Raw genomic sequence first — 12,774 nt, 5'->3', positions numbered from 1 at the left:
GCTGAGTACCGCTAAGGAGGAGTTCAGGGACAGTTATGCAAAATAAAATGCATTACTAATGATCTGATATTACTCAAATCTACATTTTGGAAGTACTATTTTATCCTAATGCTATTTGCAGTTTGTAGCAGTCTATCATAGCATGTGTAATGCAATTACCAAATATTGACTTACACATTCACAGTGCTTTCTGTCACAGGTTGTGGCCTCATAGCACTAAAAATACACTATTCTCCACTGCACCGACCAAATTTGATTCTGGGGCTGTCTGGGTACACACAGACCTCTGCAGTGCACCAAATGAAAAGAGTTTCATTTCCCGCTGAGTAACAACTTTCAAATGTATTTTTCATTTAAGCTACCTATTTTATATGTAGCTACCTGATGGTGAAAGACCTAAAAACGAACAAAATGTTTTGGAGCTGATTTATGAGAGGCTTGAGCCGCCGGAGCTCAACATTTTTTTAAGCTTCGGAAGCACAAGAGTCACAATCATATTTATGAGGTGAGGCAAAGTCACCCTGCGTGGCTTTGCATGGCGTGGATATGGAGTACTGCAAGGCAGGTCCCGCACTACCGTCAGGCCCTAGACATGATCCTGGATCTTGAGCCTGATGAGGAGTTGGAGGATAACCCAAACCAGAGTGACTTGATTGAGCAGGCAGCTGAGATGCTGTATGGCCTCATCCATGCCCGTTACATTCTCACGAACAGAGGCATCGCACAGATGCTTGAGAAGTACCAGCAAGGAGATTTTGGGTACTGTCCCCGTGTCTACTGTGAAAACCAGCCCATGCTTCCAATTGGTCTTTCCTACATCCCTGGGGAGGCCTTGGTGAAGCTCTATTGCCCCAAATGCATCGATGTGTACACCCCAAAATCTTCCCGCCACCATCACACGGACGAAGCCTACTTCGGAACAGGGTTTCCTCACATGCTGTTCATGGTGCACCCAGAATACAGGCCCAAAAGGCCAGCTAACCAATTTGTCCCCAGGCTGTATGGGTTCAAGATCCACCCTATGGCGTATCAACTTCAGCTCCAGGCGGCCAGTAATTTCAAAAGTCCAGTGAAGACTATCCGCTGACTGGCCCGGCGAACGCATGCGCCCTCTCCCCCACCCCCTCTCCTTCCAAACACTGCGCAGCTCTTTTGAATAATGAAAGCCAATGCTAAGGGCTGACATTAATTTCACTTTTTCCCAATACCTCCGTCAACCATTGAACTCTCCCTTCGTTTCCCATAGCCCGACGAGTTAGAAATCTGAAGTTTGTTTCAGTGTGTGTTTAAATTTAATAAATATTTCCTCATTCTGAAAGTAAAAAATAAAAATAAAAAAAAATACACAGCATGGCAAGACAAGTCACTGCGTTGCCTTACTCGATGTCAGGTCGGCGTTCCATGGGCGTTGCAGTGGGTGTTCGCATGCAACACCCATGGATTTTGACGCTGCCCCTGATTTGAAAACCATGTAAACCCGGGACAGCACCAAAACCATACTGCTCCCCATAGCAGGCGAAACGAGGAGAGTTTTTTATTATTATTATTATTATATATTTCTTACATAGCGCCAGAATCGACCCCCGAAGTGGTATCTCCGCGCTTGCCTTGGGAACCCGTCCTGGTTTTTCCCTGTGAGATAGCCCCTACAGGGCATCCCCAAGGTGAAAGCCAGGCATCCCGCCGCGGGGGGGTCGTTGTGGAGATTAAGCAAGCTTAATGCCCAGAGTTGCAGAGTGTGAACCCATGATTAGGTCAGGCACCGAAGCGAGAATTATCGAGTCCGTGGACATTTGAGCTCAAGACCCTGCCGCGTCGGGAATTGAACCCTGGTCCCGGGTCTGACCTCTGCTTCAGGGTCTGCCTGCTCTAACCAGTGAGCTTTCCATGTGTGCTGCAGCGGCACACATAGAAAGAAGAAACCCCCTCTCTGGACTGTTTTTGTGCAGGGAGGTGCCCCTTCCTGCACAAAAGCAATCCTGCCTATGTTGGCACTAGGCAGCACATTTGTGCACCAACGCAGAGAGATAGGACAGGAATGCGCCACATTTAATAAATGAGGTGTATTCCTGCCCTTCATATTGGCGCAGCAAGAAGACTTGAGGTGCTGCCCTACGTGAATGCCTCATTAATGAGTCACGTTGTTTTTAGCCACGCCTTTGGCTCACTGACCTTTGGTTTGCTAAACATTGTTCAATTTATTTCCCCCAAAGTTAAAATCATGTGCTGTGGGAATTGGGGGTGGGGAAGTTCAGACAAGGGAAAAGGTATAATTAAATAAAGAAAAAATGCCTATTCCGTCTGCTTCCCCCCCTGCCGCACCCTGGCCCGCTTCACCACGCTTACTTGAGCCAGCCGCTGCTGGATAGTTGGTAATGATGAGGAGGACCGAGTTCTATACCTTTTTTCCAGAGGGGGTCCTTACGCCTAATCGTTTTTGACTGGGGGGTCCCAGCATCAAAAAGTTTGAAGACCTCTGGTCTAGACACAGGTATTGTAAAACACAAATATACAAACAGGTTGAAAAATTACATCTTAGTTAAGGAAAGATACAGAGACCGGCAAAAATCAGGCAGAAGAAAACGAATTCACAATATTTTTCTATTTGGTTCCATTGTTTTTTTCTAAGGGACTCAAGTACTAATGCCACTCTCAGATAGATATGATGTGTTTCCCAACGTACATTGACTTACTGATGGAGCGGTTGTAGTGGATGAGGTTAATTTAACTCTTTCCCCCGCTCACTTTGGGATGGAGATAGTCTGGACGTCAGGGATGAGATGAGGGACAACATGAGCAGGACTGTGTGGTTCTTTTACTCTCTTGGGCTGGAATGTTGCTGGTTTAAAAGATAAGGTTATCAATCCCACCTGGTTGGTCTTGGTTATAAAATATGACATTGTGGCATTACAATAAACATGGGACACCTTTTAATTCTCCTGCCCCAGTTTACATGCTATTTTTGCCCGGCTGTTACTTCTACATGCGGCAGGCCAAAGGGGGGACTTTCAATTTGGATAAACCTGATCCTGAAAGTAGAAGCAACTGTCTTGGAGGTGGCAAAATCAGCATTTATGGCACTGTTTATCAAGGACAGCTCCAGTGGTTTTGTTTTTTTCTAGTTTGTTTCTCTTGTAATGATTTTGTAAATTGTGTATGCACCTGTTTTCAAGGTTTATTTGCTTGTCTTGCGGAACTGAGACCTGTTGGAGCCAAGTGTATTTCGCAATCCAACTATTTCTTTGTGGGGTTATTAATGCTAAGTTAGGTGTCAAACTCAAGATACAGGGTATGGCTAGCTATGTGCCCTCTTGTATGACACCCAATAGAAGGGTGGGTTATTGAAGAATTGCTGTTCGTGATCTAATTGATCTTGTTGACTTGCTTAACTCAAACAGGGTACCATTGCCCCCATATTCAGGGCATGGTAGGGCCTGGATCATTGAGCAATCATTTGCAACTAGAAAATTATCACTATGGTTTTAATGGGGCCATAGTGGTGACAAATGGGGTGATCAGCATAATGGCTTGTGCATGGTAGGTCACTTTCCTGTGTCACAATCTACCCTTCCTGTAGCTACTATACCCATTTAACAGTTTACGAGTGACGGTTTAAGACTAGTTTGGCATCTGGAAGTCCAGGAGGTCACCCTTGCTGTGATGTTAAAATTCCATTTCTTTATGTTTTAGGATTGTCTGATGTCCAGTGGTCAACATTTCGACCTCCTTTTATTCCCTCAATTTGAGCATCAGGCAACAACTCTTAGAGCCAGTTAAAAACATTGTGGGAGCAACTAGGCAAAGTTCGAATGGCAAAGCACCAGGGCCCGATGGTGTACTCATGGATCTAATGAAGTGCAATGTGGATCTTTGGGGTCCCTTGATGACAAAAGTGTTTCAAAATTCCTTAAGCACTAAGGGCTAGATAGATCAAGATACACTTTTGCCATTCTCAGATATTGATTTTTAAGGAATTGCTATTTGAAAATTGCAAAATGGTATGTATGTAGAAATTCGCTATTTTTTAGCGATTTCTTAAAATTCCTTAATTGCGATTAGCAAATTGCTAATCGCAATTAAGGAATAATTTCCCATTCATTTCTATGGGCCAGGAGGCCCATAGGAATGAATGTGAAATTATTCTCAATTTGCGATTCGCAATTTGCTATTCGCAAATTGAGAATAATTTCAAGGGTGCAAGGGTGTCCAAAGGACACCCTGTTCCACCCCTGAAATAAGCATAGGTGCACATGTAACTTTGTAAAATGCAAAAATGGGCATTTTTCAAGAAATTTGCAAATTACCACCAACTTGAAGTTGGTGGTAATTTGCGATTCTTAGGAACAAATAGCAATTTTTTTTGCATCATACATTGCATTTAAGGAATCGCAAATTTTGCGATTCCTTACATGCAATCGCAAAATAAGGAATTGCAAATTTGAGATTCCTTATTTTGCACTAAAATTTGCTACATACATACCATTTTGCTCAAATGAGTTCGCATTTCGGCGTTTGCGAACCCATTTGAGCTTCATACATCTAGCCCTAAAATCCTTATCTAATGGTCTTTCTCCACAATAATCCCAATCTTTATAAAAGGGGGATCGTATGTCACTGAGGTACTATCGCTGAACTCCCTCTTTAATAGCTCAGCAAATGTTGTTGGACAAGCAATATTCAATTGGTTGAAGGAATGGGCTATCCTTAATGACATTCTGTACCCCTTCCAGTTTTGGGTTGGACAAGGGTGGAACAGTGCTTAGACCTGAATCTGATTATCGGTAAATATACGATAGCTAAGCGCAGACCGCTGTACCTGGCCTTTATGGATCTGTCAACAGCCTTTGACTGTGTTACAGGGCCAAGCTAAGGTTGTTGCTGTTGAACCTCGGTGAGGAGGTCCAACTAATTAACCTTTTGTACACACTTCATAAGAACCTGGAAGCTAAGGTTCTTTACGGCCAACCAGGAGTTGTCAGACTGTTTGTGTCTATCCCGTGGGGCGTTTCAAGGATTTATTTTGGCCCCCTTGCTTTTTTTTATTTGTATTCATAGTTAGCGCCCCGCCTTGGTCAAAGCCACTAGTGATATCCCTAGGTTAGCTCAAGAATTTGTACCAGCGCCACTTTGTTCTGATGATGCATACCTGTTGGCATGAACACCAGGAACTCTTCGTCTGCTGGAGGAACCTTTATATCTTTTATGAGCAAATTAGATTTATGCACTAACTTTGGAAAATCGCTCATAATGGTGTAAGGACAGAGGAAAAATATATGTTTGTTTTAATTGTGAAGGAGAAAACTTTGGGCCAGATTTTCTAGCTTCTCATGCCTACAAAGCCCTCCACAAGCAAGGACCTGCCTACATGACCACCACCTCCGCTTCCTCCCACCCCCCAGGAACATACACTCCACACACCTCATCACCCATGCACAGATCATTCACATACTCAACTGCCGCACCAGAGGACACTCCTTCTTCCATCTTGCCACCAAAGCAGGAACACCCTCCCCCTCCACAACGCAACCTCACTTTCTCATTTTAGGGCTCAAAACCTAGCGCTTCGACTGAGACAAAGCACCTGGAAACCCTCTTTGGTGATAAGCCACGCTTTACAAGTACTACTTGATTGACTGTTTGATTTCTCAATGCGTAGTCCAACAGACCAAGTGAAACTGGAATGCAGACATCACATCAGAATCACCCAGAGAAGCAAAGAGGAAGGAGTGTCTGTCCATTCCATCTTTGGTAATTGCAAAAGATTGACCAACTGCCTTCACCTTTAACTTCCCAGATACAATTTACATTGGATATTGAAGCTTTCATGGGGGTTAAAATGTAAAGAGTATAACATAAGCCACAGCTCAAATAATGTGCAATTTTAACATTGGAGCAACATACCAGTTTATCAAATTTAGCAACAACCAAAGTGTGCAACATGCAAGTTTCCACTGCAGGAGTGTCATGATCGTCACTGCATGTTTAGGGGGATACCGAGACGGTTGATGGATCCATGTAGTGTCTGTAATCTTCATGGAGATGATATTGAAAAGATCATCATGCAGTTTTGGAAGTTTATTTAAAAATACATTTTCTATCCCACTCCTTTGGAAAGTCTTTCACATTATTGATAGCCTAACACAACAAGGAGAAATTATGTAAGATGTTAACCTTGAAAAACAATAAAGGTAAAGGTCAATGATAGGTGACACGCCTCCCTGACAGGAGACTGAGCCATCTGGGGGAGGGGCTGGCCTTACTGACTCACAAGAACCTGCTTTAGTAACCCCATGGTCATCATTGAGCTAACACCCTCCCACAGCAGGGCAGTGGAACCAGGTGGTATCTCTGATATGACCAGGAATATTCTAAGGTGTAATGGGCAACGCTTCTTCAGTTGCACCCTAGGATGTGTCAGGTCCCAAACACAACGAGATAGGGGTCCTGCATGAATCACCATGTTGGCACCTCTGCCCTACACGCTAACCACCTCATCCCAACAAAGCAAGTGCAGTGATGCCTTTACACTAGGTTTGTGCTATCGAATTACCATATACATACATGCAGATATTTGCAAGGAGAACCAATCACACAATAATCCATGAGCATTTCACATTCTCCCTCGGCTGAGCCAGGCTGCAGCATATTTCCATCATAGTGCTGGACTCAAGCCACTTAAGCCTTTGAGTATGACTTTGGGCCAGCCATAGAATACCGAGCCCGTGCTGGCCATTGTTCTATGGAGCCAATAGAGAGTGGCCTCTTCTTGTTAATATTCATGAGTTTGCCGCTGACTCCTGCTGTTGACCTTGATTGTTTTATGTATTTGATGTTAATCTTTGCTCTACCAAGGAAAATATGATCTTTGTGTTCATATCACCTGAGATAATCTGATCTTAAACTTTTGAATTTATATGTGGATTATGTATGAGAATAAAAGTATTACCTAGTCAAATATAACCCTACACATCCTTAGGTGACCCACATCAGCATCCTTCTTCTGTCACACTGATCCAGATACTGAGACATTTGCAAGAACAGTTTGCAGTCTCTGCTAATCCCAAATGAAAGGAAATAATTGTGATAACTCCAGGGCTCTGAATCTCCTACGACTAATTATCATCTGAGTGAGAAGCTGAGAGTAGAGAGAACCTCAATGTCAACCCCAATCACTCCTATTAAGGGCTCACCAGCTTGCCCAGCCACACCACTCCCACCAGAAACAAGCTCTACAAAAGCAACAATCAACCCAGGTGGTATGAAAACAACTCCAGGAAGTCCAAGCTCACTGTAAATAACTTGAGAGAAAATGGAGACTTGACAAAAACAGGTCCTCAGGATCCACATATAAAACCAGCCACTGCCACCAACAACTACGAGATGCAAAGAAAAATGCCCTAACTCACAGACTTGAAGCCAGCTCCAATGACCATAAAGAACTCTTCACCATTGTCAAAGAGTTCGCCAATTCCAGAGCTGCCAACAACAACATCATACCACCCTAAGCACTCTGCAACAACCGCTCAAACTTCCTCAAACTGAAGATTGCCAAGGCCTACAACACCTACAACACATTAGGTGTTTTAGTCCTACAACACATTCAACCCACAGCTTTCTGATACAAATTCCCCAGACCCGCTGGACACCTCCTTCGTTTGCAAACTGCAGCTAAGAAACTGGAAGACTCTATCAAACAAAGAAACCACTGCCCTGATAAATGCAATTAACTTAGGGACCACTTCTGGCCCATACCCCCACTTCATATACAACCTTGGAAAAGCCAGCATTACCCTTGCGTTCACCGCTGTTATCAATACTCCAGAACCACCGCCATCTTTCTGTCTTGTTGGAAAAGTGCTGAAGTCAAAACTCAATTTTACAACCTAACAGCGAACTTCAACACTCTCAGCAGCTATAAACTCATCTCGCTCCTGCCTTTTCAAGCTAAAGTCATGGAGAAACCCATAAATACCCAACTTGCAGACCACCTAGAACTCCATCAACACCTTGGCAGTTCTCAATCAGGGTTTTATACCAACCACAGCACAGAGACATCACTCTTTACAGCCACTGATGTCATCTGAAGCATCTTTGACTGAGGAGAAATGACTACAGTCATCCTCCTCGACCTCTCTGCAGCTTTGATATGGTCTCCCACAAGTCTCTCATCAGAAAGTTTCAAAGCTTGGTTATCTATAAATCAGCCCTCAGTTATCCTCCTTCATCATGGACAGAACTCAACAAGATAGACTTCCCCCTACACCTCAGAACCCAAGAAACTCATCTCCGGAGTCCCTCTAGGATTATTGCTCAGCACAACACTCTTCAACATCTACCTTACACTTCTCATGGACATTGTCAGAGCCCACGGCATCAACATAGTATTCTACACTGAAGACACAAAACTCATCTTCTTCCTTATCGACTCATCCAACATGCCAGAGCAAACTACACCAATGGTATGAGCAACATCTCTACTTAAAACAACTGCCTGCAGCTCAACACAGAAAAAAACAAAGTTCTTATCTTTGGCAAAAAGCACTTCCACTGTGACGCCTCTTGGTGGCCCTCCAAACCTGGCTCCCTCCACACCACGGCAGACCAGACCAAGAATCTCAGGATCACCCTGTGCACAAACATCTTCATGAGCAAACATATTAATACCATCTCCTCATCATGCTTCCACATCCTGCGAATGCTGCACAAGATTTTCAAGCGGATACCACAGAATACCACACGAACGGTCACCCAGTCTCTCATCACAGGTATACCTTATTACCAAAACTCCCTCTACATCGGAATCCCACACAATGTCCCATTCACACTCCAAACCACCCAGAACACAGCTGCCAGGCTCATACTGAAGATCCCAAAAATAACCTCATCTCAAAAACGATCACTGGTCACAATCCGGGAAAGATGCACGCTCAAGCTTTTCACCCACGCCTACAAAGTTCTCCACAACACGAGTCCAGCTTACCTCAACCACTGCCTCAACATCTACCAACTCACCAGACACATTACATCTGTGTCTAAGGCAAGAACACACCTTCCTCGCATAAAGAAGACCAGATGCAGAGGACGTTCCTTCTCATACCTCACAGCCAAGACATGGAACATCCTCCGCAACACCTCAGAACCTCCCCCTCCCCCTTCCTCATGGACTTCTAAAACAACCTCAAGACATGGCTCTACCGTATGAAACAGACATGATCTCCTTCTCAAGACTGCCCTGCTCAGTGCCTGGATACCGTCACAGGTTATTAAATGTGCTATACAAATCAACACACAACATAACATAAAATAACACAATGTTTCTAATTTGCATGTGGGCTGCACTGTACAGCACACACCCAATGTGAGAGAAGTTTGAAAGTTAGTCTAAGCAGCATCGTATTTTGTACTGGAAGGGACCCCTTTCAGTGTGAAACCTATGCTAGATTCACAGATAAACCCTTGCACTATGTTTGTGGTGCAAATGTGTGTGCATGGCACATGGCAGTATAGTTCCACCTGCACTGGGAAGAGAGCAGGACAGGGCTGTATCGCTGTTGAAATGGGCTGTTCTTCTCTCTCCCTCTCACGCAATGCAGGGCAGTAACTATTTGTGCTGCGGTGCCCTGTGTGGTAGGCTCATGAATCTGAGCTGCAGTGTTCTCCTGTTTAACCCCCCAGCAATCAATAGGTTTGGAGCATCTGATTGACCTTCCTCTTGCAATGTTTTGACCTTTCCTTATTGGACTGAACTTTGCTCCCAAACCTTTGACCGCCAACAGAAACAAACAAGATGACACATATGTCAATGATGAAACTTCTACAGCTGAATGCAACTGAAGAGACTTTGAACTGATTCCAGACTCCAAGGCATGAAGATCCAGGGCAGTCCCCCGCCATCAGCGGTGAAAAGAGATAAAACTGATAGTAGTTGTTGTAGACAGACTTCCCATTGGCTCACCGCCTTGCAGTTTTTTTCTTTCTGTGATTCATTAATATTTCGTTCTGTCAAAATCAGAAACCATACAACTGAGCATGAAAACAAGCTGACATTTACCAATGGAAAGCAATAAATACAGGCATAATATATTCAATCAGCCAACTTCAGATTTAAATCACCACCCAGTATAGGAAAAGTACAAATTACCATTTTGTTGTCTGATTGCCACCTCAGAAATCTATTACACATCAGTACATATTTCCTCCTCAACCCATCTATTCTTCACGGTCATTCAAGTGAGCATTGCCGCCTGGACGTCAGCTTACTATCACACAGTTCTTACGACCACTGAGATCATCACTTGTACACAATAGAAAAAGATCATAATTTAATTTTCTTGACATGTAAAAACCCTTTTCCACCTTTCTTTCTTCAAAGCATCCATGATGGCCTTGTTCTTCAAAGCGTACACAATGGGATTCACCATTGGGGTGGCCATGGTGTACAATAGCGATAAGGCTTTGTTTACGTTCAGTGTGTGTCCCGCCGATGGTGCCATGTACATTATAATCAGGAGTCCAAAGTATGTGCTGACCACCACCAGGTGGGCGCTACAAGTAGAAAATGTTTTTTTCCTCCCCTTGGAAGATGGAATTCTTAATACTGCTGCCATGATACATACGTAAGATACTATGATAAATATAAAAGGTGGAGCTATTACAGAGGATGAGACATAAAATGATAGTGCTTTTATCAGGGAGGTGTCAGAGCAGGCAGCTTTTGTAAGAGGTTCAAAATCACAGAAGAAATGGTCAATTAGTCTCTGGCCAAAGAAGTGGGCTGTGGTCATTATCGAGTCCTCAAAGAGCGCAGAGGCTAAGCCAGCCACCCAGGCACCCGCAGCCAGCTGAAAACAATATCTCTGGTCCATGAGCCTTGGGTAATGTAAAGGAAGGCATATAGCCACATATCTGTCATAAGCCATCACTGTGAGAAGGAAGCACTCTGTGGACGCCATCCAACCAAAGAAGAAATACTGGATCAAACACCAATGAAAAGAGATGACATAGAGGTGTGTCAGTAACCCACCCAGTAAGGTGGGCACCACATTGGATGTGGAGCAGACATCCAGGAGGGCCAGGTTCCCGAGGAAGAAGTACATGGGAGAGTGAAGACTGGCTTCCAGGTGCACTGTTACAACCATCAAGATATTTCCAGACACAGTTAACAAATAAAGCATGAGAAAAATTAGGAACAGGAAAGGATTCATCTCTGGCAGAGCCTGCAGTCCAACAAGCAGGAATACTGGAGCATCTGATGTGTTCCATGAACAGTCTGATTTTGCCACGTTTGCTGTCCCGTACAAAAAAGAACAGAATTAAATAAATTATAATCCAAACATATTTTAAAGTATTTTAAAAGTATTGTGAATACAGTAATCAGCTTTGATTGAGAGATAATCAGAATACTGAAGCCCAAAGTGCCTTCGTCCATCTATTATTCCAGTAGCTGAAAGTTCCTGGGCTTGCATGAAAGGAGACACCACACATGCACACTCAATGACACAGTAACAATTGTGTCACAAAGAAAGAACAAAACACAGTATGTGAGGACTTCCGAAGACACACACACTGCTGCTATAAAACATGAATACCTAAATCATCCAATCCCTGCACTGGACAACCTATGGAAAAATTTAAATAATTTAAAATTAAAATAAATATTGTTTTAATTTAACTTCGCTGTTCCAACGGACATCGTGATTCTCATCGGGGAGTCCCACTGCAGCAGGAGACCGCGGCGGGAAGAGCCGCTTCCTTCCTCTCACCGGCTGGAGGTTTTGTGGGGACAACAGAGGCACGCCAGCACGGGACTCCATTTCCCAGGAGTCCGTGCACCATCCACCTGTGCCTGAGGCCCGCCCACCCTCCTACCTGTTTCCATAAACTGCTCGCGGAACCCGCTGGCGCGGGTCCCACTTCGCTGTTCCACCGGACATCGTGATTCTCATCGGGGAGTCCCACTGCAGCAGGAGACCGCGGCGGGAAGAGCCGCTTCCTTCCTCTCACCGGCTGGAGATTTTGTTGGGACAACAGAGGCACGCCAGCACGGGACTCCATTTCCCAGGAGTCCGTGCACCATTCACCTGTGCCTGAGGCCCGCCCACCCTCCTACCTGTTTCCATAAACTGCTCGCGGAACCCGCTGGCGCGGGTCCCGCTTCGCTGTTCCACCGGACATCGTGATTCTCATCGGGGAGTCCCACTGCAGCAGGAGACCGCGGCGGGAAGAGCCGCTTCCTTCCTCTCACCGGCTGGAGATTTTGTTGGGACAACAGAGGCACGCCAGCACGGGACTCCATTTCCCAGGAGTCCGTGCACCATCCACCTGTGCCTGTGGTACGCCCACGTCCCAATTGATCAACTATTTGACAGTGACACGTGTCTGCTACGCGGAACGCGCCCGGGAGAAGCCCCAGACAAGGGCGGGACAGTCTGTGACAGTCCGGGACAGACAAGGGCAGGGCTGGGCAACCCTCCGTTCATTTGGATTAGCGGACTTCTGTGAAAAGTGACTATACGCTACTAAGGTATTGCCGGTTTGTCTGACGGTCTCCTGGTTTCTTGTGGTTACTCAGCGAAGTGATAGGAAGCGGAGGGCTCTATTTCACCATATTTAAAGACAGAGGGTGCATAGCAGAATGGGCAAAAGAAAGATAGTGGATGGGGGCCATGACTCTACAAATCCAAAAAAAGGGAAAAAGACAAAAAAAATCAAAAGCACAACATGCTGCATCCAACTGTGTTCTCTCAAGTATTGAACTAATTGCAGAAGAATGTG

The 12,774-nt window shown here is 44.8% G+C and overlaps 1 protein-coding gene across 1 annotated transcript; it reads left to right on the top strand.

Moving 5' to 3' along the window:
- The first annotated feature begins 535 nt into the window (after positions 1 to 535).
- LOC147678823 (casein kinase II subunit beta-like) lies at positions 536 to 1,241 on the top strand. Its single transcript, XM_086945743.1, has one exon. The coding sequence runs from the start codon at positions 536 to 538 to the stop codon at positions 1,085 to 1,087; it is 552 nt and encodes a 183-aa protein (XP_086801869.1). The 3' UTR covers positions 1,088 to 1,241.
- The last annotated feature ends 11,533 nt before the right edge of the window (positions 1,242 to 12,774 follow it).

This window comes from Lissotriton vulgaris, chromosome 12 (assembly GCF_964263255.1).
Source record: "Lissotriton vulgaris chromosome 12, aLisVul1.2, whole genome shotgun sequence".
In the NCBI taxonomy this organism is placed as follows: Eukaryota; Metazoa; Chordata; class Amphibia; order Caudata; family Salamandridae; genus Lissotriton; species Lissotriton vulgaris.
The sequence above is the reverse complement of the archived record's forward strand: the minus strand, read 5'-3'. Positions and strand labels throughout refer to the sequence as shown.

Coding starts and splice junctions, on each gene's coding strand:
- LOC147678823 (XM_086945743.1), top strand. CDS start 536: ATGGCGTGGATATGGAGTACTGCAAGGCAGGTCCCGCACTACCGTCAG.